General features: G+C 37.5%; 2 protein-coding genes across 2 annotated transcripts; both read left to right on the top strand.

Moving 5' to 3' along the window:
* The first annotated feature begins 2447 nt into the window (after positions 1-2447).
* On the top strand, positions 2448-10241 carry LOC128866263 (DNA repair protein RAD50). Its single transcript, XM_054106849.1, has 12 exons — positions 2448-2614; positions 2801-3182; positions 3242-3427; positions 3596-3809; positions 3875-5053; positions 5117-5183; positions 5251-5607; positions 5714-5883; positions 5956-6216; positions 6488-6590; positions 7904-8132; positions 8200-10241. The coding sequence occupies exons 1-12, from the start codon at positions 2546-2548 to the stop codon at positions 8907-8909; spliced, it is 3927 nt and encodes a 1308-aa protein (XP_053962824.1). The 5' UTR covers positions 2448-2545; the 3' UTR covers positions 8910-10241.
* Positions 10242-14870: 4629 nt separating this feature from the next.
* On the top strand, positions 14871-26067 carry LOC128868040 (pickpocket protein 28). Its single transcript, XM_054109762.1, has 8 exons — positions 14871-15001; positions 15072-15272; positions 21599-21722; positions 23492-23640; positions 23717-23924; positions 24891-25485; positions 25601-25760; positions 25927-26067. Exons 1-8 carry the CDS (start codon positions 14871-14873, stop codon positions 25973-25975), a joined length of 1617 nt encoding a protein of 538 aa, XP_053965737.1. The 3' UTR covers positions 25976-26067.
* Positions 26068-26751: the final 684 nt, after the last annotated feature.

Below are 26751 nucleotides of genomic sequence, written 5' to 3'. Positions count from 1 at the left end.
TGCCTATAGAAATTGTATTGCTCAAAAGTTATGCGGCGCAGAAAATGCTGAAATTACGTTCGGGAAAGATTTCGCAAAAAAGGGAGAGAGAATAAGATTACATATATAAATAAAACGTTAATTTTTAACGGTAAATGAAAAATATGATTTTACTACTTCACGCGCACAAAGTCGGTAAAGTTTTTCTTGATATTTTGATGACTGAATCGGTTACCAAAGTAATATATACGTAACTCTCATTTAGCTAGGAAACTTTTATGAGATTTCAACCTATTGCCAAGGGTTAATTTAAACAATATTTAAGCAAGACTGAGTCGGCAACCAAAGTAATATATACTACTCTCGTTTAGCTAGGAAACTTTTATGAAATTTCAACCTATTGCCAAGGGTTAATTTAAACAATATTTAAGCATTATTAATTTCAATCATTGATTCAAATAAAGACTATTTTCTCACAATAAGACTATAATAAATAAAGTACAAAATAAAAGTGGCGCAGCCAGTAAAACTTAAATTTATTAAGCATTAGCATCTCGATGAAATCTTTAAAATTTGCTTATTTACTAGTTTCGGCAATAGCTTCTGTGTGAACAAACCGTTTGCATAAAAACTACCATTCACAATAAATTCCGGAACAAATGACGTCGTGTGACCAGAGTAAAAGAATTAAGGTGAGTGCCAAGACACGTTCGTACAAGGTGATCGCCAAGAATAAGAAAATACAAGATTAGGCAGATAGAAATGAAAATCGCAGAATAACTTTGCTATATAAATCAAATAACAATATACTAACGCTGCGAATATACTAACAAAAGGAAGAGTAAGAGTAAGCGAAGACAATAGAAACTGCCAAACACAAAAATTATATATACATAAAAAACAGCATTTGGAGGTATTTTTATAATTCCTGCCTTCACAATTTCCCAAATTTTTAAATTACAGTATTACCAAGCCATTCACCGAATATTGGCTAGAATTTAGTATAGTGCCGATCGCTTTGGAAAAAACGGTAAAAAGGGGGTGATAGAGGGGTGTATCCTCATCTTAAAACTGAAAACAGAACCTGCCGGAGGCTTATAGTTTTTAAGTAATTTAATGTTAAAGTTCTATAATTTAGCGAAAAGTTGGTGTTGCCATACACCTGAAATGTAAACGAAGTTCGCACGCAGGGATGTTCAGTGGAAGGTTCATTGTAAAACTGCAGTATTTTTTGCTGTAATTTAAAGTTGAGAAATGAATTTGAAAATAAAAACATACAACTCATTTAAACTTAAAAACAATGATATTAAGCGTATCACAAAAAATAATAAAGTAATTAAAATTAAATTAAATTAATTAACACAGTATTTTTGCGTGGAACTCTTTATCGCGTAGGCGGCCTTCGGCCGCGCTTCATAAAAATAACCCTCATCAGTCCTACTCCGGCTACGCAATCCACAGTATTTTTGCGTAGAACTCCTTTTCGCGTGGGCGGCCTTCGGCCGCACTTCAAAAAAATAACCCTCATCAGTCCAACTCCGGCTACGCAATCCACAGTATTTTTGCGTAGAACTCCTTTTCGCGTGGGCGGCCTTCGGCCGCACTTCAAAAAAATAACCCTCATCAGTCCAACTCCGGCTACGCAATCCACAGTATTTTTGCGTAGAACTCCTTTTCGCGTGGGCGGCCTTCGGCCGCACTTAAAAAAAATAACCCTCATCAGTCCAACTCCGGCTACGCAATGCACAGTATTTTTGCGTAAAACTCCTTTCCGTGTTAAAACCATTGAACCCAAAATTAAAACGTCATATGCGTGTATGTAGTAAGCAGGCACAATAACCCCCATTCCCATCATTAACACTAAACTCAAGTACTTAATTTTTGTTTTCATTTGCAGGCATCCGGCAACACCATACTGTTGTAATTCCAATCTTCTTCTTGTTCGCGCTTAAAATTGGAATGTGATTGCATAGGCAAATGAATTTGCATTTAATTTTAATAGATATAATTAGAATATTAGCATAAAAATCGGTACAAACACGCGTGTGAGTGTATATTTGGTGATTTATAGTGAAATGTTAAAAAATATAGAGTGTAATGTGGCAAATTATACTGATGTTCCCAAGGGCATTTTGAATGTAAATAATTAAAAAAATATTATTTCCCGATTAATTTAAAGTTATAAAGAGTGTTCCTTAACACCTCACTAACATCTCCACCAAGTTTCATTAAAAAAAACATTATAGTTTGCCAGAAATTCCAAGATCGGCACTGTTCTAAACTCCAGCCCGAATATTTACAAAAAAGTAATTTCTTTAACTTTTGTTTGTTCTGTATATTCGATTGGTTTTATTTCTAGTGACGACGTCAACCGGTTGACAAAATCTCCAAGAAATAAGTAGCGGTTTTCGGAGGACGTCACCTTTAGTATTCTGTGCACCGTGTTGTTATTTTGTATTATAACATCTGGTCACCCACATAGTATCTGCCCGGCAAAAGTCGGAATTTCGTGTTATATCTGTGGCGTCTTGTTTTTGAATTGTTGTGAAATATTGCGCGTAGAATAATGTCCATTATAGAAAAATTATCGATCCAGGGTATTCGTAGTTTCGGCTCAAATTCGGAAGATGTTCAGGTATGAACAATTTTGTTGCAACAACATGGTAATCTAACCATTTGTATATGTGATGGGGAGATGCTGCTAGAAAGAGCTTAGTACTTAAATTTTTGACCGGATATAAGTCTGGGTTATTCTGTTTCTGATACCTTAGTCATAGTTTTGAACGCAGATCATTTTAATTACAAATAATTTTTTTCATAGACAATAACTTTTTCTTCACCGGTGACATTGATATTGGGAGAGAATGGTTGCGGTAAAACCACTGTGATTGAGTGCCTCAAATATGGGCTCACTGGGGAGGTGCCGCCTGGCAGTGACCGCGGTCGAAGCTTTGTACACGATCCGAAAATATTTAATCAAGCAGGCACGTTGGGGCAAGTTAAATTGGAAGTTAGCAACCTACAAGGAAAACGCATATCCGTTTGTCGTTCTATGAAGATATCAAACAAGCGGGGCAAGTATTCATTTGAAACGCTGGATGCGACTATGAACTATATAGACAGTAAGAGCGATGGCAAGGGCTCTACGAACTCCATTAGTAAGCGTTGTGTGGATGTCGATGTGGCTATGTGTCAGTTTATGGGTTTGTTGGAAGTTGCATTTGTAATTATTTCGAGTGATGGAAAAAATTCTTTTACTTAGGAGTGTCGAAGGCTATTATTAACAATGTGTTATTCTGTCACCAAGAGGATTCAAGTTGGCCGTTGGACGAATCTAAAAAGTTGAAGGAGAAGTTCGATGCTATTTTCGGTATAACGGAATTTAATAAAACCATTGAGAGGATCATAAAAATGCGTAAAGAGGAGGCTGACAATTTAAAAGTGAAAGGTGGGCCTGTATTAATATTCCTATAAAATCTTTAATTTAAATATATTTAATAGAAAAATAGTTTCGTTTGCCTGTGAGCTCATTAGTAGGCAACGAACATAGTTATTTACATATATTTTCAATGACAGATTATTATATTTGTATGCATATTGTAACTTTTTCTTATAGAGGCGGACTTACGCCTTCTTGCACACTTGAAACAAGAAATGGATGATAAGTCACTGACTTTAAAAAAGGCACAAGAGAAGTGTGCAGCCATAGAGCAGGAGTGTGAGCGCTGTGAGGAGGAAATGAAGCCAATTGATGCGCGTTTGCTGGAAATTCGCAACGTTGAGTATGAAGTGGGGAAGTATCAGGCGCAAAAAGTAGAGATAGAAACTGAGTAAGTAGCCAGAATTTAAAATGCATTGAGTAACTTCATCAAATTTTCTTTCCTATTCAACGCAGGCAAAAGAATTGCCAGGAACAGATATTGGCTTTGAACAGCAATATAAAAGTGCCATTTGAAGGTAGTCGAGAGGAACTAGAGCAGGAAATTTCTGATTTCGGTCAGAAAATGCTTGAGAAAAAGCGGCGGCGCAATGTTCTAGATAAAAAATTGAACGATTCAAAAATAGAAGAAAAAACACTACAAAAGCGTTTCACTGATTTGGATAAAAGACGCATATTGCTAATGCAGCAGCGTCAAAAGGAACAAGAATGCGTTTCGAAACGCGCCGAACAATTGAAAACACTTTGCCAACATTTAGAAATTACGCTTACCGAAGATCTAGAATTTCAGCCTGAGTGTGTGGCAGGTGTGTTGGAGAAAGTTGAGCACTCATTGATGGATAAAGAGCGTATTATAGGCGATAGTGTTGCGCAAACGGATGAAGACGATCGTGGCAGGCAAGCAGAAATAGATGGCCAACGCGTTGAGCTTACTAAAGTGGAAGAGGGAATCGTAGCGCATGAAAAGCAAAAAAAGGTCAATGAAAAGGAATTGGAAACTATCACGAAAGAGATTGCTGAAATAGAGACTTCTGCGCGGCGCATCAAAATTCTATCGAAAAACATAGATAGTCTGATTAAACTGATGGACGAAATGAACGGTAAATGCAATCAAGAGTCGATGAGAGCTGATATAGCTGAAAATAAAGCGAGAATTGTAAAGTTGCAAGAACAATTTCGTGAATTAGACGCACGACTAACCAAGTTGAATATGATGTCCAAATTAATTGCCGAAATCACGTTGAAACAAAAAGAGTTGGAGAAGAAAGAACAGGATGCACGCCGTGTAAAAGGCAAGCATGCAGATAACTTTAAGAAACTCTTTAGCCGCACCGTCGAGTCTAACTACAAGCGAGCTATGCAAATATGCAGCGAGAAATTGCGCGACTCTATCAAGGAACTTAGTGGAAAGTCAAACAAATTGCAGTTGGAACAACAGTCGTTTGAGATAAAGCGTAAAAATTTAAAAGCTGAACTCCTTAAACTGGAAAAGGAACTCGAAGAAGCAAAAGAGAAGGTTTACGAGGCATGTCATGCAGCATCATATGAGGATACGTTGGGCAAAAGTAAAGCCGCCATGGCAAAATATCAGTTGGAACACGGGGCGTTACTGTCAGCGGAGGCTATGTACAAAAGGTATTTGAACTATAAAAATAATTTTGATTTGAAAAATAATTTTGTTATTTCTTGCATTTGCAGATATATAGAAAAAGTTACAGAAGAGCCTTGTTGTCCGTTGTGCCATAAGGACATGACCAGCACTGAGGTATATTAATATTGGCATGCAGGCGCTTATATCAATTTTGATTATTCTGTTCACTTTATGCTTAAAGGCCACTGATATCACAATGGAGCTATCTGATGAGATCAATCGCCTGCCGGAGAACATAAAACGCACTGAAAAGCTATTAAAAGCAGAGCAAAAGAAGTATGAAAATCTGTTGCACATTAAATCGGTAGTAGAGACGGTGGCTAAATTGGAATTAGACATCCCAAAGAAGAAGAAAGAACTCGCCAGCATTGAAGAGAAGCTAGCCAAGTGCGTGGAAGACACTGAATCACTCCAAATGCTCTTAGCTGAACCGACTACATCATTGGAGTTGGCTGACTCCATGATGGGTGATGTATCACTGCTGGATGAGGCCATGAAAGAGGTTACGCGTCTGAAAAATGATATTGCGCAATTAAATGTGAGTGCGTCCATTTAATTTTAGCTATGTAAAAGTATAAACAATTTATAATTCACAATATATACGTACATATGTATGTATGTACATATTAAAAAACAATACTCAGGCAAAGCTACCTCCTGATTTTGAGTCTGACGCTAACTTAGACGATCTACAAATGGTAAAGTCTGGTATATCTGAGGAGCTTGATGCAGAGCGTCATACTTTGGAGGAGAAGCAAGCGAATCTTGAAAAGATTGTGAGTGCACTTAACAAGATGCAAGAACAAAAAAATTCGTAAGAGCAAAAATACTCGCAAAAAAATTTGGAATCAATCAAATTTGTTTAAAAATTTCGTACATCTTTCAGCTATCAAGATGAACGTATAAAACTCCAGGAAGGACAGCAATCGTTGGCGCAGCTACAAGAACGCCAGACAGAATTGAAAAATTTAATCGAAAGCGGAACTACGGAAATTAAACAATTAAAAACTAAATTGCCTGCGTTGAAGCAAAAGCTAAATGCTCTAATTGCTGAGAAGAATCGCATTCTGGAGACGTCGCGTAAGCGTGTGGCCAAAATGCAAACCGAGTTAAATTCCTACAAGAAAATCGACCACGATATACAGCGGTGAGTGGCAAATCTTTATAAGGAGTATTTTTTTTAAGTTGTGAAAAATTCGAAAACGAATAATGCTTTTTGAGCCCATTCGCTGTGCTATTGGCAATTTCTTCCCAAATTGTTGGTACACTGAAACGTGGCTTACCAAGATTACCGATTCGAAAAACCAAATTTTTATTTAATTTAAATTAAAAAGCATTTAGTTTCTACTGTAGCTAGAAGGGTAAACATTGTTACTACTATTTAATTTCTTACCATTTACTTCTGACATTTTCCATAGACTAAATGACGAAGTGATTGAATTTCAATTGTTAAATCTGGCAACCGAAATCGCCGATATGAAAGAGTCAATTAAAACATGCAAAGCGGAGGTCGAAGCAAAGGTAAGAATTTAAATGAAACATTTAAAAACAATTTAAAACGAAGCAAAGGTAAGAATTAAAATCAAAACTATCAAAACTTTGGTGGCCAATCAGGGACTAGAGAGTCCTTGCCGAAGATTCGTGCTCGGACCACAGGTATATTGAGATTCAGTGTGGCGAGGAGGCACAAATGCCATTGCCCTCTAAAACCCCCAGAAAATAGGCTGGCAGAAGTTTGGGGGGCATTGCGGGGCTTTGAAGTGACACCACCAAGACTTCGGAAAGAACAGGGTATTGAGGTGGCAGTTAAGAAACTCAGTGCTGCCTTAGTTGCTCCAAACATTGAGGCGTGAGTCGATAAGATTTCTAAACCGGGCCCTCAAGACTAATCTTACTGAGGACTGGGAGCAATGCCGCTAAGTTCACAGGAACTACAAGCAGCTAATTCGGTAGACGAAAAGGGCTTCTTTTATGGAATTCTGCGGCGGTATTGAATCTCGTGAGTGACACGGCGAAATTGGTTAGGATCCTGAAAAGGGATCCGACCGCAAAGCTGAGGTCACTTAGGAGATCTGATGGCTCCTTCACGGAGAAGTAAAGTGAGACGCTCAGCTTGCTAATGGACTCTCACTTTCCAAGTAATCAGATAAGCATTGGCCGGCAACAGTCTTTAACGAAAGAGGCTTTCTAGCCTATGCTAACATGGGTCTCGGGGCACGTGGGTATCGTTGGTAACGAGAAAATTTCCTTAGCTACGATGGGCTTTGGGTCAAAGAAGTTGCCCACTCCTTTTTGCAGCAATCAAAGCCACGGTTAGCAAATGGGTTACTACAACCCTCAAGCAAGCATGGCAGGCTGAGAGAGGCTGCAGATGGACTAAACTGATGTTACCTGTCATGTGACCTAATGCAGACAGCTGGTTGGACTGATGACGGGCCACTTTCTGTGGGCGAAGCACGTGGAAAATATAGGCATCTTAGACAGTGTTTTCTGCCCAGCTTGTGAAAAGGAGGATGAGACGGCGACCCACTTCCTGTGCGTCTTCCTCGCCTTCGTTCGAATCAGGTTTGAGGTCTTTTGCACTGATGTGTTCAGAAGCGACTACCTTTGGCTCCTTGGCACTACAAGATCTACTCAGATTTCTTCGGAGGTCGTTTAGACTTAAATAAAAGTTAAAGGGAATCTGAGTGCAGTACAATGGATTTAAATGTGTCTGAGTGTTATACTTGTTATCCCAACAAAAAAAAAAAAGAATTTAAATTAAAAAAAATTAAAAACAATTTTTACGAATCAAATATTTCGTGTTATCATCGTTGACTTTTTTCATTAATTAGGCAGAAGAAATTGCCAAAACATCAAATGAGCTTGAGGTGATCAAAACAGAATGCCTGCAGCAGGAGACTCTGGAACGCGATCTGAGAGATAATCGTGAAATGAAAATACTGCAGGAGAAAAAGGCCGGCATTGATGTTCGAGTTGAAGCATTGGCCAAACAACTGGGGAAAATGGATTTCCCCAAACTGTCGCAGGAAAAGAATTCTCTGATTAAAAAACGCGAAAAGGGTATACACATTTTGCTCACACAATTAATACATACCGACATTATAAATATTTAATAAATCACTTTTAGGTACTGTACGTAAGGGTGAATTACTCGGCAAAATTGGCGAAGTTAAGAATCAAATCAAGAAATTAGAAAGCGAGATAAATGAACCGAAATTCAAGGATTCGCTCGAAAATTATCGTCGCGCTTTCTACGAAGTGGACACTTCACGACAATTGATAAAGGATCTTGGCGAGAGTAGGGTAAGCTTGGAATGGTCTCTGATGAAATTTCATGCGGAGAAAATGGAACGTATTAATCGTCTCATACGTGAGTATTGGCGTTTAATTTATCGCGGCAACGACATTGACTACATACAAATACAAACCGATGAAGTTGATTTGAACGCGAATGCCGATCGTCGGCGCAATTATAATTATCGTGTGGTGCAGTCGAAAAATAGTTCGGAGATTGAAATGCGCGGCCGTTGTAGTGCCGGTCAACGTGTGTTGGCCTCGTTAATTATACGCATGGCGTTGGCCGAGACATTCAGCAGCAATTGTGGTGTGCTGGCTTTGGATGAGCCGACCACCAATTTGGATCGTAATAATATTTTGTCGTTGTGTGAGGCATTGAATCGCATCGTAGACGAAAGGCGCATGCAATCCAATTTTATGTTGATCATAATTACGCATGACGACGATTTCATCTCCACCTTGGGAAAGATAAACACCTATCATAGAGTGTTTCGGAATGATGAATGCAAATCGGTTATACGTAAAGTAAAGGTGTCTTAAGTTCAATTTACCAAATACATATAAATTAAGATAAGTATTTACTAAAAGAAAAGTTACCCAATATTTTTTTTATTCAAACATTGTAACTGGTGATATGCATTTTTATACTCACACTTATATTTATGCAAAGCCTTTCACTCGTAACAAAGAAACAAGCAAATTTAATCCTATTTACTAAATTATTATCATCATCATAAATTCCTAGAGATCCAGTGTGGAACATAGGGCCACAACGAATTTCTTCCATTCGAGTTTGTTTTGCGCCAATCGCTTAACTTCATATTTTTCAATGGGTCGCAATTGTGGACGGTTTGGTGGATTGTCGTCCTTTTGAACAATATTTGCCCCATTATTTTCATACCAGTTCATAGCAAGGCGGCTATAATTTTACACGATGCTAAATCGGGCCAGAACAGAACTGAGTCTGTATGCTGTTTATGAATAGCAGCAAACGTTTTTCCAAACACTTCTTCATATAAATTTCTTGATTTATGGGGGCCGTGGGGGCTTTTCATACCTCACACTAGCGAATTGCTTGTCAAACTAAATTTTTTTTTTGGGAACTTGTCCCACATTTTTAGCATAAAGACACCTGGGTCTCCTTCCAGACTGGAATTTTTATGCTGTTAGAACAACAACAACAACCCTAAATGTTGTGTGAGTGCTGTTGGAGTAACAGTCCTTGGCCGGATATACATAAATCCGGGCTGTTCTGGTAACATTGGGACCAAAAAAAATTTACTCAGGTGGAGCTAAATGTGGCGAATAAGTCAAGTAGTGATTTCAGTAAAGCGCGTATTTGAGAAATTTTCAGAATAGTCGTTTTTTTTGTAATTGATTTGTGACATTTTCTCGTACACTTAGTTTTATATCTGCGTACCAGATTGCATTGCGCTGGTCGGTTGGTCATTGTTGGTCGAGGGAAATCATTCCCTCGTTTTGGTTTTTCGAAATGTATGAGTAATTTTCTTTTGTACTTGAGGAGTAGGGGCTTGTTCGAGACACGTAATGAATGCGATATTTATTTTGCATAGATATGTGAAGACGAATACGTAAACAAACTTAGTGGAGTTTTCTATAAATATATTCCTGGTTAATTTCCATATTTACGGTAATTTACTATAGAAACTGACAAAGAAAAGATTGAAGAAGCAATCGTGCATGCAAAATTTAAATGAGGCCGATTTAAAAGATTTTGCGCCCCACAAAAACGAGCTTTTGGTAGTTAGAAGCTTTACTTTTGCCAACGTTGCCAGAATTTCATATCGAACGCGGTACTATTGTATGAAAAATCGTAAAACATAGCGGTTGTGATTGCAACTCGAACAAATCCTAGCATTTCGTAAGTGATGTGGAAGAAAATTTTCATCTTGGCATTACAGTCCGGGTGGACCATTGCCTCCTCAAAAAAAAGAAGAGGACAATTTTTATGTTTTGATTTGGATGTTAGTAGAGATGAAATTGTAAAAATACGCAGTAGATGCACTTTGAAAACCTATACATCTGTAATTAGATATGAATTCCGGCTTCATAAGTATAATTATTTATGGTATGGGGTTAGGGGAAGTCAGAGGGCCGAAAAATTGATGATTTTCAATAATTTGTCCTGCTTGTCAATTGCTTTATTTTACAAAAATAAAAACATAGTATTAATACATCACGTTTCGACTTGACTTTAGCAAAATTTCAAAATAAAAAATTAATAATTGTAAAAGTTATAGCTGTTTGTGTGGAGCCCGTTTGTCCAGGAGTCCCTCGCGGTGATCATCACAAGTGCTTGCACATGCATCTAAATTCAATCGGCCAAGATAAATTAGTTTTATTAATAGATAATCTTGTGCCTGATCGAAGTTTTTTTTTTCAAAATTAACAATGTGGTGGCCTCAGGAAATATTTTTCAGTTTTTCGAGAAAAAAACCGTCAATTAATTGTTAAAAAAAATCTAAATTAAAAAAATAAATCGATCGAAGGCACGAGTTTTTTATGTTTTTCAAAAGCAGTATAAATTTTATTGAAATCTACCAAGCGGTTTTTAAATTACAGTGATCAAAAGTTCAAAAACATAGTTTTGAGAAAAACGCATTTAAAGTTTTGCAATCGAGCTTCTGAGCGGTCGAGCGCCCTTTGTTAATTGTTGCATAACTCGAAAATTAGTTGTCGGATTCTCTTCAAATTTTCACACAATATTTTTGAGATATTGTACTTAAAAAAATCGAATGATTTGAAAATTCTGACTACCCAAACCCCTTATATGGGGTGGCGCAAAATTAATCACTCTATCCGAAGATTTATAATTTTTGCAAGTGGCGCCGTGTCTGCGTCGTCTGCAGTATGCAAACAAACAAATGCGTGAATAAGTTCAAATAAAGATATCTGCCTTATATATGGTATGTGCATACTCATATACAGCATAATAGATTCCTTATAAACTTGCCTGGTTATAAATTCGGGTCATACCGGAATCGCTTGCGGCGACAGGTGTAAGTAAAAGATATTGATTATTTATTTTAAATACTCCTCTTATTCCGAGGCACTAACAATAATTGTTGTTTTGTTTTTTATTCCATGAAATATGCTGTATATTAATAAGTTCATAAGTGAATCATAAACGTTAAATACTAAATAAATATGTGTAAGATTATAATGCGTGTTAATAAATATTATACTTAATAAAACCAAAAAAAAAGGGTTTAATTATTTGACAAAATTATTTATGGTTCTGTCCAAAACTGCAAACTTTGTTTTTTGAGGTTAAAAGGAAGTTTTCACGTTTGAAGTTGACCAATTAAAATGAGATTCTGCCGACTAGCAAGTTCTAAACTAAATCTTTTTCAAGTGAGAAAAAATATTTTTATCTCCACCTACCCTTGACACTGATTTTCACCGTAACGTTTTGTTTATATTTAGTCATTATATTTGGGGCAATTTTTCTCACTTGAAAACTTTTGTCGCATAAGTAGAAAGGGGGCATCATCGTACAGTAGCGTTGAAGAGGAACTTTCGACTCGTTACCACATAGTCGGTTCTACATTAACAGTTCAGCAGCGTTCTACGAAAAATTATATTGTTACAACAACAACCAGGAGTACTCGCCTACAAATTTCAATCTCTTTCCACTCCCAAAAATAAGGGCGCAGTTTGGACGAAAACGGGTATAACTATGGAGGTAAGGTAAAACAAGTAAGGATAGCGCAATTCGGTTCGGACCGCACTTTATATACCCACGCACATTTTAGATAATTACAATTATATTGGAGATGGGCGTGGTTGTCGCCTGATTTTGTCCATTTTCAGTACCAACCTCTCAATATAATAATTTTTGTTCGAGTTGTCGTGTGCACGGACGGATGGACGGCTTGGCTAATCGACGCTTCTCAACATTCAGAGTCTTTTGGTAAGTATGTGACTTTTGGTAAGTGAGGACTACAATTTAACTCAAGAAATTAAGAGACATGTGGTTATCGTCGCTATATGTGCAAATCACAATGATTTAGAAATCTCTAATTTTCTTAAGTATCCCCGTTTATTCGCTCATAAAGCTCGCCGTGAATTGGAAGCATCGGGCGGGGATGCAGAGTCTGATGCAAAACGCAAAAAACACGAGGTTCTGACACTGTCCGATCTGTAGAATTGTTTCAAAAAGTGCAAGCGACCATTGACGAGGATACTATAAAATCATTGAGAGCCCTTGTATGGGTATAAATTCTACTTTATGCGCAGAAGAGAGTTTATGTCGGAGCAAACTCGAGAACAGCATGTAATCTGATTAAAACGGCTTCTAAACAAAATTGAACAACGTGAAGAGCCTGATATGTTATGGTTTTTTCTGATGAATCTAATTTCGACCAAGACTAAAGATCAGCTGAAGACTGTTGTTCTCCCGACAATCGGTTCCACTCCCCGTACATGTATGGGGAATGTTTTTGCTACTACAACAACAACAACCATCTGCAGAAGTGACAAATCGTTATGCTCCAATCCCGTTGTATGCACACGAAGTTCCCAGCCACTGTTATGGTTTTAGGTGTTGTGAGCACCAAAGGAAATGTCGTGTCCCTACAATTCTTTACTCAAGAATTTTGAGTGAACTCTGCTACATATATCGAAGCTCTAGAGACAGTAGTGATACCCTGGATTGATAGTGTACGCGGTGATAGCCCATACATCTTTCCGCAAGACTCTGCTTCTTCACACAAAGCGAGGGCGACACAAAATTGGATAGTAGAAAATTTCCACGACCACATAACACCGAACTTATGACCCTCTATCTCTTTGAAATCCATAACATAATTTCTTCTCTGAAGGCTGCAATCAATACCTTTATGCTCTTTAAGAATAATCATTTGATCGGGTATGCAAATCGGGCATTCGGGCATCCGGACCCAGATCGAACTTTCATTAAATTTTGTTCAAAACAAAAGCTAATCAGTTTTACTCTGAAGTTGTCGGCAAATACCGTATGCACCCTGTATATCTCTATATATCTCGATACCTTTATGCCATGACATACTATACAACCGTTATGTGAACAAAATTATAATACCCTTGAGAAAAAATGCGCTGATATAAAAGTTGATCCGTTTTTTATAGTTTTTTTTTTAAAGAAACCAACAGATGACCTATCCTTTGGATACAACTACGTGTTTCGACAGCGAAATTTATTGTTAGTCTATCTTTTTTCACAATACTTTCTCCACATTAGGGGGACATTTGGTGGTAGAGAATATATACGCTTTCTATTCAGCCATAATAACAGAAGGTGTTTTTCTCGCCTTTACGAGATAAGGTCGCATTCGAAAATGAGGTGAGTCCATGTCTCTGGGGCATAGTTGCAAAATTGTCTTGATATAAACCTGGGTAAATAACCTCACAGTTCTAAGCTATGCTGCACTTATCTGGTCGCTTGGAACCAGTGACACGCAGTGGATAAACCTGCAGACTTGCCAAAACACTCCCATTCGCACAGCAACGGGTTGCCTACTGATGTCCCCTCTTCAACACCTTCACAACGAGGCACAGATGCTCCCTGTAATGGAGCACAATAAACTGCTCAGCAAGCAGTTCCTGTTAGGTTGCTATTCACCCTTGCAGACACCTGCTTGAGCCAGAGCCGCCTCCTAGACACGTCAGGAGACGCCTAATAAATTACGCCACCACCTACAGCAGATGAAGAGCTCCAGTTTTCCCGGATATTGTAGCAGGTCAAACTCCTATTTATCTAGAATTGATCCCGACATACCAAAGATATGTGAAGGCACCCCTCACGACACTAACCACCTTTTCACATGCCCCTTAAAACCTACTCATCTAACACCCCTCTCCCTCTGGACCCAACCTATCGAAACAGCATGTTTCCTGTTTTCCCTTAGATGAGCTAGACGAAGACGACTAGCCCTTACACTGACGGCCTTGTATTACTGCTACAACAACAGCTGCTATAACAACAGCAACAACAACAACTAATCCATGACGTTGAAATTAATATGGACGCTAGCTCCGGCCCTGAAAGCATTTAATTCGATTTCCGCTAGTGGTAAGAGGACAGGAGAGTTAGACTAAACGGCGAAGCACTGAACCGTTTGATGTTTTTGATTGGCGTAGGTTTGCACGTGAAAGAAAAGTCCGTGATGCTTTGAAGTTGGTCAAAATCGCCTAGGCGATGAAGTGTATTTTTTTCTGAAAAAAAAAACAAATACTTGTATGTCTGTATGCATGTTGCCTTGCACTATAATTTCTCTGCTGCTCTGAGCAAACTGCAGGTGTAATTAAAAATCACTTATCAGAGGCCTAAAACTAACTCTTTACCTCATTACCTAAGTGCCTAATTATTCTCCCGTTGACACACCTATTTAATTACCCACTTTGTATCTAACTAAGTATCTATGCATTTATAAAATTATGTTAAATAAGTACATTTACTTCACTATGGGAATTCATCGCGTGCAGAGTCCGGCTTATCTCATGGATAAATCTAAAGCGTCAAAAATACTTTTTAAAAATTATTGTAGGGCCAATGTGAAAAAGTTTCTTAGAGAGACGACATTGCACGGTCTGAAATATTTGGCTGATGATAACATAACAATCTGGGAGAAGTAAGTGTATTTCGATACATTATAATTTTCAATATTAAATATAATTGCCATTTATTTTTCTCTTCCACAGATCCTTCTTTTTGTGTGCCTTTCTAGCGGCTATAATAGTAACAGCCAACCTCATTGCAAATGTCTACGCTAAATGGATTAGTACGCCTGTTATTATTGGCATAAGTCCCCATCCCACATCTATATTGAGTACACCATTTCCGGCTGTTACCATTTGCAATATGAATCAGGTGTGCGCTAGTCGTGTAGCGCATTATAAAGCGTAAGTAACAAAATATTCCATGTAAGACAGGGCGAGTCTTTCCATGTATATACTTATGGATCAAAGCTAGAGGGCAGGTTGGGCTGAAGTGTATATTTCGACATCTGGGGTCTCCTTCAATTTTCAGTTTCCCGACTACTGTATTGTCTTTCAGGCTGAATTGATGGAAATATTGAAAGCCGCGACACGGGTACAGTGTGATGCGATACCTGGAGATGATATCTACATTTTCACTGATAGCCAGGCGGTGACAAATCCCTCACAAAGCGGTCGACAACCTCCAAGGTAGCCATGAAATGCCGCACATTTCTTAATGAGATGGCTGAGTAATTTTATCTAAAGGTAACATGGTATCCTGACTATTGTGACATTGAGGGTTGTTGCAGAGCCGATGAACTAGTGAGACTTGGCACCAAGTTGACTGACAAGTACACAGACAATGGCATAGGCATACCACCCTTACAAACATGTAACCTACTTATCTTTGAGGAAATAGTAAGATCAGCGAATGAACGATGGCATAACGAAACCACCTGCAGAATTGCCAGACAATTGTGGCTGACTCTCAATGCCAAACGCACAGAATCTCTGCTAAGCCAAAATAAGTATAGTCTTAGAACAATGGGTTTCGTTAATATGGGCACTGCGCAATAGGGAGACACGCCCAGAGGATGGGCGTGCAAACGCATGACTTCTGCAGAATAGAAAACTTCTGATGGTCGATCTCGCACCTCTTGTGCCATTTTCTTGCTATATCCAGACGTAGATTCACCATTTTAGGTAGACAATTTTTTAAGGAATTGAAAGATCTCAGTACTGAAGAAATCCGAGATATTCTTAGATTTTTGAAAAGCACACACAGAGACATGTTCCCCTCGCGGCATCACAATAGGCTATGAGTCTGAGTGTGTCCTACAGTGGACGCTTTCATCTAACTTAACCTAACAAAATATTCTGAGATGAGGTGATTAGACTGATTAGTTGAATTTTCCATACCGGTTAATTTTATGAAGTCCGAATAGGAGTTGTGCGTACATTCCTTAGCTTACCTTAATTAGCTTCTGTTGGGGGGCAGCTAGTTTACTGGGGGACATACTGTAAAAGGTGGATATGGGCTTTTGGATGCGAGATGATAAAAATATTGAAATTTTACGAACTTTTTTTTTTCAAAACACACCGACGAAATTTATTTATTTTATCCTCAACAATTTTTAACAAGTCTGACGGGGTGTGGTTTTCAAAGGAGTTTTTCCTCATGTCGGTGAGATGATGGATTACGCTGAGTTGGGGGGAGTTGCAGTACGGACAGGGCGGTTGACTTTCTCCCTTTAGGATATGACTATGGGTTATGATTGTGTAGCCAATACGTAAACGGGTGAGCATTTTCATATGATTGTATGTAACATTGTACTTTTTTATTTGTTGTGCAAAACTTGCTGTAATGGTGTTGTGGATTTAAAAGCTTTTGTGATTTTTCTGTAAATGTGGCCGGCGCCAAACGCACTATGTCATCTTTGAAGAACCATGCGGTGGTATAAAGGAGTTCGATTGTTGCAAGTTTGGCCTTTTGGTCAAAGGCAACGATGTCAACATGGCCAGGGATCCACATGATTTTGGCCAATCCTTTTCCCTCCACTAATTTGCATCGTACAGTGTTAAGTAGGCGGTTTTTATTTCTTCCATTTAACAGTGCTTTTACTGTGGAAATGCTATCTTTAATTTTGTGCGTATACTCTAATGCTTGTAGTATCGCTACTGATTCAGCAGTGTATATTGAGCAGAAGTTGAATAAGTTGCGAGTACATATGGTGGAGGCATTTGAATCGACAACTCCATAAGCGATTTGATTCTGATCTTTTGATACATCGGTATATAAAAACTTCCAATCCTTGCTTCTGTTTCCTTGAACATTTTCTGATATACCAGATGAGGCTGTTTAGGGGTTGCCACGCTGGAGGCTGTTTAATAATAACGCTTCTTATTGCAGTGGGAAGCCCCAGGTCTATTGCCATTGATATGCACCTGGCTATTGCAGATGGGTGGTGGAAGGTTTTTTTCTTTGCGGCTTGCAGCTTTATTGCGTTATACAGTAAAGTATTGTTCCCTTGTAGCACTTTTGGAACTAACTCTATAATGGCATTAGCTATACGTTCCTATAGATTTGGCGATCCAGCTTCCGAAAAGATACATGCTGTTGGCGACGTAGGGAATGCGCGGAGGCTTCTTCTAACCTCAGTGTGATATGGTGGCGTTATCAATTTAATGTTGGCTTTTGCGCATTGCCCATATATCGGAAGTCCGTAATCCATCTTCGAGAGAATTAGTGCTCGTGCGACATTGACGAGTGCTGACGGTTTTCACAGACAGTATTTCGAGGACAATTTTTTATTTCTTCAATATTTCTTACATATTTACAGTGATCTCTAAACGTAAATCGTTTGTCGAAGATTATACCTAAATAGTATTTTTATGCTGTTATAGTTATTAATATTGATATGATTAAAACTTAACGATAGTGAACAACATTTGTTTTTTGCATAAGTGTAGAATCCTACATTTCTCATAAGCAAGTGATGCCCCAGAAGCTTTCGACCATTTAGAAATATCGTTTAGGATTTTATGAAAATCATCATGAACTAGATTTCGGTCTTTACACTTAGTAAACAGTATTACATCATCAGCATAAACCACGTATGATATTCTCTTGAAATTTAATAATATGTGACCTGGTCTACGAAAATGTACCTTACGTGCGAAAACAAGTTTTCGAGAAAACAGCAGTTAAAGTTTAAACTTCTAAAAACCCTTGTAACTTTTTTAAATATTAATATTTTTCAATCCGGTTTGGCTTATTTTCTTCAGCATAGATCATAGGAAGTGCGTAGAAACGCTTTGGAAGTTAACCCAGTTTGCCTTATTTGTGTTAACCTTTGGGTAGGATACCCAGGGCTTTGGATTGGAGTTTATTTGGGTTACTAACGGGAAGTGATCACTTCCGTGCAAATCACCGAGTGTAATACTCGATAGTCTTGTAGCAATGTCAGTTGAGCACATATCAATGTCTACGTGTGCAAATGTGTTATGTGCGGAGAAATGCGTTGGTGCGTTATCGTTTAAAACGATACAATTTTCTGAGGATCAGATTCTCTATTATTTCTCCCCTTTTATTGTTGCAGTCCGAACCCCATAGAGGGTTCCATGCATTCATGTCACCTACTATAATAATGTTACCATTAGCATTATGGATTATATTTTGAAGGTCTTTTAGGTTAAAAGCTTGATCGCTGTGGAATGTAAATAGTTATAATAGTAAATTTTATTCCAATATTAATTTCTATGGTGATTATAGATAGTGGAGATTGCAGGTGGATGCGTTTGTGTGGGATGTCGTTCAGGATGATAGCAGCAATTGCTGTCTTACCAGAGTTGTTATGGGGCAAATTAGAGAAGTAGCTGGTATAACGACTAGAGATATTAGCGGATTTGTTGTGAGAAAGCTGTGTCTCTTGTAGCGATATAAAATATGGGTTGTGTTCATTTATTAGGAGCTTAAGCTCGTTGAAGTTGTTGTATAATCCTTTAGGGTTCCATTGTAGGATATTGAAGACCATTTGTCAGGTATTAAAAATTAAGGGACTACATTTTGCTATGTATTAATCGGAATCTGAAGTATCGATGTTCTTTGTATAGTATTCGTTATTTTTTATTACATTTTTAGTAAGGTTTGTAATGGGAGATGGAGAAAAGGAGGGTAGAGTCGTATTGTTTGCGATTGATGCATATGAGATTGAGCGGGTGGTTTGGTTTGATGTACTTGGTATAGTCCTAGAGGACAGTATATCTATGGTTTTTGGCGATGTGGGTTGAGTGGTGGTGATGGTTGTAACTGTAGCGATAATTGTTTTGGATGTAGATAACGGAGTAGATGGTTCTACATTAACCAAATTTGATGAAGTTGGTTTTAAGGGGACACTGGTTGCACGAGCAAGCCGTGTCGGCATAAGATGATGTTGGAGATATTTGCGGAAGCTGTGAAATATAAATGGACTTAGCTTGCTTCAAGGAGCATTTTTGTTGCGTTTTTATTTTTATGATTTTTTTTTGTTGGATGTATTTTGTGCATTTATTGTTGTTTGATGAATGCTCTTCGGCACAGTTTGCGCATTTTATACATATACATGAATCAATGCTATGTGGTGGAAGGCTGCAGTTAACACATAAAGGGTAATTTTTGCAATATTTCGCAGTGTGCCCTGGTATTTGGCATGATTTACAACGCATTGGGTTGGGTATGTATTCCCTTACCCGTAGCTTATGCCATGATACTTTGAGTGTTTCGGGTAACTTATACGAGTCGAAGGTTAATAAGATAACTCCACTTTCTTTTTGTTTATTTTCAACAGGTTTCTTAAACTTGCAGACTGCAACTACGCCTTGTGACTCAAGATTTTTAACTATTTCCTCATCTGGGACATGGCCTGTATCGTACCCTTGATAAAGTTCAGGTTTTCATAGTACTTACAATTAATCTCGCAGACCCCTGCTAATTATTTTGCAGCGATAAATTTTCCAGCGGCAGTTTTATTATTGACAAGCAATAGAAGATTTTCGTCTCTTAACTCCGACACTTTAATAATTTCTTTGCTTATTATATGGAAGGATTTTTCTACAGGGAAGCATGGAAATGTGACAGCGGCTTGGTTTCATCTGTTGCCGATACAACAACCAATTTTGGGTTTGGCGGAGCAAGTGTTGGAATCGGAAGTGATGGAAATTCCGAAAGGGCTTTACGCTTTTTCTTTTTGTGGGGATTGGTTGCCAAAGGGGCATACCTATTATCTCCGAAGTTAAAGGCCCCAGGGGTCATAGTTATCGAATCACCAAGTAAATACCACGTGCACTTATGTACGTCAATTAAGAAACAAAGGCTTTGTTGTTTTTAAGATAAACGCAATGAAATGAAATGTGCATACGAATGTAAAGACAAAGAGAATCAAAACACTACCGTTCGCACTGAGAGCTCAACTGAGACTGACCGACGAAATTAAATCTTTAGTTTATTAAGAAACTTATAGTTGAATTTTATGAGACAAAAAGAGACCTCAAATATCCATCTATCGAGGAGCTTGGCATTTATTTTTTGAATATGATATCTGGCATATGTCTGTCGCAGCTACGAGTTACATGATCTATTCGATCAGTCTACTGAATCGTTTCTAAATGCGCTGTAATGCAAGTTCCGCCATCTTGTTGGGAACCAAATGTCGTCAATGTTTAGATGATTAATTTTTGGAAACAAATCATGGCTCGATGGCGCTCGCCATTCACCGCAACGGCAGCTCCTTCCCCATATCGAAAGAAATACGGATCGATGATGCCGCCAGCGTGTAAATCGTACGTAAAATGGATGAAGTGCCCTATGAACCTCGCAAACAGATGTTTTTTTTTTCAAAGTAAATTTCCAAAATGTGGAAATATTGTTCTGCCGTTGAACGATTCATGAGAACTTGCCGAACCTTACTGAGCAGAAATGTCAACACAGTTTGCCATTCTCAGCTGCCAAACCCTAGTTATCGATATCGATAGTTCTCATGCAGCTAAAAAAACACCCGATATGTATCTAAAATGTAAGGATCACATATCTCATAATCTCAAGGTAACTCCGCAAATTCCCAATTACTGGTCTTGTGATCTGCTGATGCTTATCGCGAATGCCATAAGTTCGAAAAATTACGCAAATTCAATCATCCAATATCGTTTTTTAATAAACTACGACACGCGTAGTTTCTTCGAGTACCGCGAGTGATGGTAGGATACTGGTCGCCTCTACCCCAACCGATCGTTATACATCATATACAGTTTAATAGGCAATTGGAATTAACTCGTGAACTGGCAACATTGCGTCGTTCGTAAGTATAAGAAGGTCGGAGGAAATTGGACACCTTTCTGTAGTTTAAGTTCAAATCAAGTGCATAAGAAAGCAGTTCTTTTTAGTGGCGTTGTGAAAATGAGTGACTCAAATTACGCGGGACGCGTTGCGTTGAGATATTTGAGATTTGATAACTCGGATAGTCACTGGAGACGAGACCTACATATTTGAGCATGTCCCCGATACCCGTAAAAATTGTCGGCAGTTGGTGGTAAAGTTTAGAAAGAGAGCGGCCCGTGAAAGTGATGATATCCGATTCGCAACTGAAAGATACATTGATAATTTGTTGTTGCACCCACCCTATATCCGCCTTATATACTCAGCTCGTTGTGACTTTTCCTTATTCCCCAAGATTAAATCGCAACTCAAGAGAACTCATCGTGACTTTTCTTTACAGTGATTCGAAAGAAGGTGCGCTATTAAAACTACTCTGTAATGAGGAAGCTTTTTCTGATGAAAAACTAATGGACGAGCCTAATTTCAAAAACAATAATTTATCAATTCCAGCTTTTCTACAGCAGGTAAGTTGAAAATTTGCACAAAGGTGCCAAAATGTTTGTAAAAGCAGTTTGTTCAAATAAGGGGACCTCTCGCCTTTTTCCTCACGAATTATAAAATTGATTATATTTTATAATTAATTAAAGTGGGTTTTAAATATATTTTCTCAAAAAAAAAAAAACTCCTTAAATAATATATTTTGCCTCAATGTTTCACCTCAAGAGTTTAAACTGAAAATACATACATACATAAAAATGTTTGAACATTTAATCAGCGCAATGAAATTTTTTGAGGTACGTACTTTCAATTTTGTCCAGATCACGTTAAACTTTTAATATTTATTCATTCATTTATTTAGTAAATTTGAAAACACAAGGTTTCCTAAAACTACATAGAACTAACAGTATTGTTACTAACAATAAAAATTCATTGAGTAATAACTTGAAATTATATTTAGATAGCGACAAATCAAAAGTCAAAGAACTTGAAATCTCGTTAAACTCATTCAATGCTCCAACCAAGGGCGCTTTCGTGGCATAAACAGTTCTAACTCGCTCTAGGAAGAATAAATCGTTACTCCGAAGATTTTTTTGAGGTATGTGAAAGTGAATGCGCTCTACGAGTAAAGAGGCGAGTCAATTTTTCCATATATACATAATATCGAAAATAAAGCAGAGTGAAAATATACTTCTTCTACTTTGTAACGATTTTAAATTTAGTAATGCGCACCTTGCATTGTATGGAGGAATCAGATCAATGATCAGTAAAAATCTGAGTGCACAAAATGCAAAAATACCCTAAATTTTCGAGCTCTAGATCACCGGCACCCCTTAAACAATAGATTTTAGTTTATGTTTCAGCTTTTCTGACAATCGATGGCTGCCAAAGCTATCTGTACTTTTAAGTATTTGAAGAGAGTTATTTGTAAGTTTCATGTTTTTGGTTTAAATAATGAGAATAAAGAGTAATTACATATAAATACATATATAATTGGCGCTGAGACCCTTTTTGGGTGTTTGGGACCAGGAGGCTCCTATTTGTGGTGTGCGTCTTGATGTTGTTTCACAAATTACTTAACATTAATTATGCAGTTTAAAGAAAAATATATATTTATGCTAAAAGTAAGGGGAAGTAATTTTCTGTACGAAAATTCTATCACACAAGACTTAGGTAATGATTCCTCTTTTGTTCGTATAGCTACGACTCTGGCTACATTTATAAATGTATTACAATTATAATTGTGGCTATCACTGTTAACATAACATTTTCTATTACGTCAACAAAGTGTAGTTAACTCCATTCTGACTGAGAGCTTATGAGCTCTGATACAGTTCTGTTAAGACAACAATTAACTGAGTTAAGTGCAACTGTAGTTTAAACTTGGTGGAAGTAGACTATTAAACTGAGTTTCAGTTAACCTAAGTTAACCTAACATTTTTAGTTCACGATATATTCACACAAAATCACTGCTAAGCTTTTCAGTAACGCATTTCCTTCTTAGAGTCTGTTAAATTTCCTCAACCGTATCAGGTATCCCTCATTTACTACAAGAGTGTCATAATAAATTTTATATATTGTGTAGATCACGGCGACATTTATTAAGAGTATTTCGTTAGATTAATCTGTGTATTTACTTTTACTCAGGGGGGCATATTAAATTTAAAACTTTAAGCTGTTTTATCGAATTTTCTATTTTTTAAATTATGAGGTTCTGTGTCTAAATATTTTCATCTGTACTGCCGTATTCGCTAACCGAGCTGGTTTTAATTTTTTTCTCTCTGCTCTTTTCTAGCACGCTCAACCGTGCTCAAGAATGGTGCTCTCCTGTACGATCGGTTCCGTTGTATTGAATTGTTCAGACATATTTCATGAAGTTATGACCGATGAGGGTCTTTGCTGTGTTTTCAATATTTTACATCCGAAATTCCTATATACCAGCATGTAAGTGGCATTTTGAAGCGGAATTTGTTGTTGAGAAGCCTGCTCTGTATTTGTGCGATTTTTTCTGTTAATGCAGAACTAAAAAAATAATAGAAGATTATGAAAGGATCCGGAATATTGAAGCGATTGATTGGAATCCTGAGGATGGTTATCCCAAACAGTTACCGCCGAATTTCTATCCGAGTACAGCCGCCGGTACAGGTGTGTCAATGGGCCTTTCATTGATGTTAGATGCGGAGATTGATGATTACTATTGTTCAACAACCAATGGACCGGGTTTTAAGGTAAGTGATATGACATAAATCGAAATATATGAATTATTTTATTTGGTGAGGGGTATTCACAACGAAATCGCTGTGTTGCTACTACTGATTCAGAAATAGTTTTTCACGAATATTTTGTTTTTGTAAAACTTTCTTGTGACCGGCGTGTTGATTAACAAATTAGCGTGTTGGCTATTGACGTGTGGGCTTGACTACTTTTTTATTAATACCGTAAACAGCTGAGCGCTGTTCATTCATATTGAATAACTATATTTTTAAATTTATACAAGGTGGCACACAATTAATCACCCTATTGTAAGATTTATACTTTATACAAATGGCGTTGTACGTCAAACATATTTCACACTTGTGAACTCGACAGCTGTAGTATACAAGGAGCGCGTAAAGGTCAAAATAATGGTTTTCATCACTCGAAAAAAAAATTTATTTAGTAAAAGAGTTATTAAAAATCAAAATGGAATGATTAATTTTGCGCCACCTTATATACATTTAAAAACAAATATACTATGTCACCAAAAATCACTAGATTAGCAAAAATGATCAAATGTTAACTGAAAATTAAAAAAAAATTATATGTGAATACCCCTAATGACTTTGTGAATCGCTATCTAAATGGCTCCCATCAGAAAAAATAAAAGATTTCGCAGCCTGATGAGGAGAAAAGAACGTAATACTGTCGTGATTAGGTAGAGAGTGAGAGATCTAAGAAGAGAGTGGCAAAATAGCTAAGATTTGTAAGTGAAAAGGAAAAGTTAGGTTACGCTAATGTAAACAAATAAGATAATGCAAACAGGAAGATAATAAAAAAAGAGACTAGAAAGAAAGAAGTTGTTTGTAAACAAATGTCTACAATTACGTCAGTTCAACACCTGATTCTGTCAAATTCATTGAGCCGCTTCTCTTTTCTCTCAACCGTGCCTATTTACGTGTTTTTTACTTTGTCTCCTTTTTTATCTCTCTGTCAAGATTGGTATGCATAGCCCCATCGAAACAACTACAATCAGAGAAACCGCACTCATTTTGCCCATCGGTTACGAGACCCGTTTGCGAGTTGATGTCGTTAGAACCGAAGCAACATCCACGGTGCGTAAGTTGAGCCGAAATGAGCGTCAATGTGTCTTCAATGGCGAAGAGAAGCTACTCTATTTTCGGCACTACTCAAGTCGCAGTTGCGTGAGTGAATGTCGGACGAGGTTTCTTTATAATCAATGCAAATGTTTGCCCTACAATTTACCATCAATTTATGATAAAGTCACCATTTGTAATGTGACTCAAACTCACTGCATTCATAGGGCCGTAAATGATTGGTTATTGAAAAGTGATGGTGATGAACAAAGTTATTGTAAGCATTGTTTGCAAAGTTGTTTCGATCTTACATATAAGTCGGATGCCACTTGGACTCCGCTACGTGCGCATGATTATCTAACGCCTCCAAGTATACTACGCAATATGTCAATGGAGTATGTAAACAAAAATGTTGCAATAGTGCATTTTTATTACCGCGAGACTGTATTTCATGGTGATATTAAAAATGTCTACGTGGGATTTACAGAGTTTCTATGTGAGTATTTGAAAACGAAATAAAGTAACTTTTAGGAAAAATCTAAAAATGTAAAACTGTAAACATTAACTTTTCCTACTAACTGATAAAAATGTGGACTTTATTTGTGCCAAAGCTTACACTGGTGGCATTATGGGCCTATTTATGGGTTTCAGTTTCATATCCGTTGCCGAAATAATTTATTTTGCTTTTCTGCGTCCGATATTTGAGTTTATTTTGCCTTTAAGAAGAAAGAGAATGATTGAGCGGAAAACTGCCGTAATGGCGGGATTAAGGTAAGGTCATTCGTTTTAGCAGTTAATATTTGCTTGAATACATTAAGTATAAAATTTACTAATGAAGTTTTTGAAAAAAATTAGATTTTTAAAAGTTTTTATCGAATAGATTTTAAGTTTAAAATACTATTAAGTTTAAATAACTATTTTTCATTTCTCTTTGCAGGCCGCATTTCCTACCAAATAATAGTCTGTTAAAAGTCAACAGAGAATAGGCAACTACAACAAGTTAATATTCAATTTTAATATAAACATGTATTCTTATACTTTCCTTTATGCGGTAAATGATGATGAAATGATTTAAATAAAAAAAACAAAAAACTTTGCGGCAGTTGACATCTTTTCCTCAATTTTACTACAGAGTCCGGCACTCGAAGTATAACCAACTTCAGACCGCTCGCGCAGCTAATACACGGCAATCAGTACTAGTTTTCAAACGTAATAGTGTGATTGCATTATATAATATTTGGCTGGAAAATCACAACCAGCGATTGTTCGTGAGCTCCAGGATCTTAAAGTAAATAAAGTTTTTGTTTATCGCGCCATTGCTCGTTTCAATGATACTGGTAGCATCGCGAAACGTCATGGAGGTGGTCATCAAAAGACTGCAACGTCACATGAAATAGTTCTAGAAGTAAAGAAGCGACTTGAGTGAAATCCCTGACGATATGCCAATAAAATGGCGATAGAACTGAAAATATCTGACCGCAGCATTCGACACACACTGACAAATGATCTCAAAGATCAAGCCTTGCAATATGCAAAAGGCGCATGATCTCACACCAAAGTAGACTTGAGAGAGCGAAGGAGTTGCTTAGCTTGGCCGAAAGCGGTCAACTTCCGATCATTATGTTTTCTGACGAGAAATTTTTTCAAATTGAGCAATTTGTAAACTCCCAAAACGATAGGGTTTATTTAGCCGACCTTTCATACGAGAATTTGAGTCATCGATTGGGCACCAGGAAGCAGCACCCGCCACAGGTAATGGTTT

The sequence above is a fragment of the Anastrepha ludens genome, chromosome 6, assembly GCF_028408465.1.
Source record: "Anastrepha ludens isolate Willacy chromosome 6, idAnaLude1.1, whole genome shotgun sequence".
Taxonomy (NCBI): domain Eukaryota; kingdom Metazoa; phylum Arthropoda; class Insecta; order Diptera; family Tephritidae; genus Anastrepha; species Anastrepha ludens.
The sequence above is the reverse complement of the archived record's forward strand: the minus strand, read 5'-3'. Positions and strand labels throughout refer to the sequence as shown.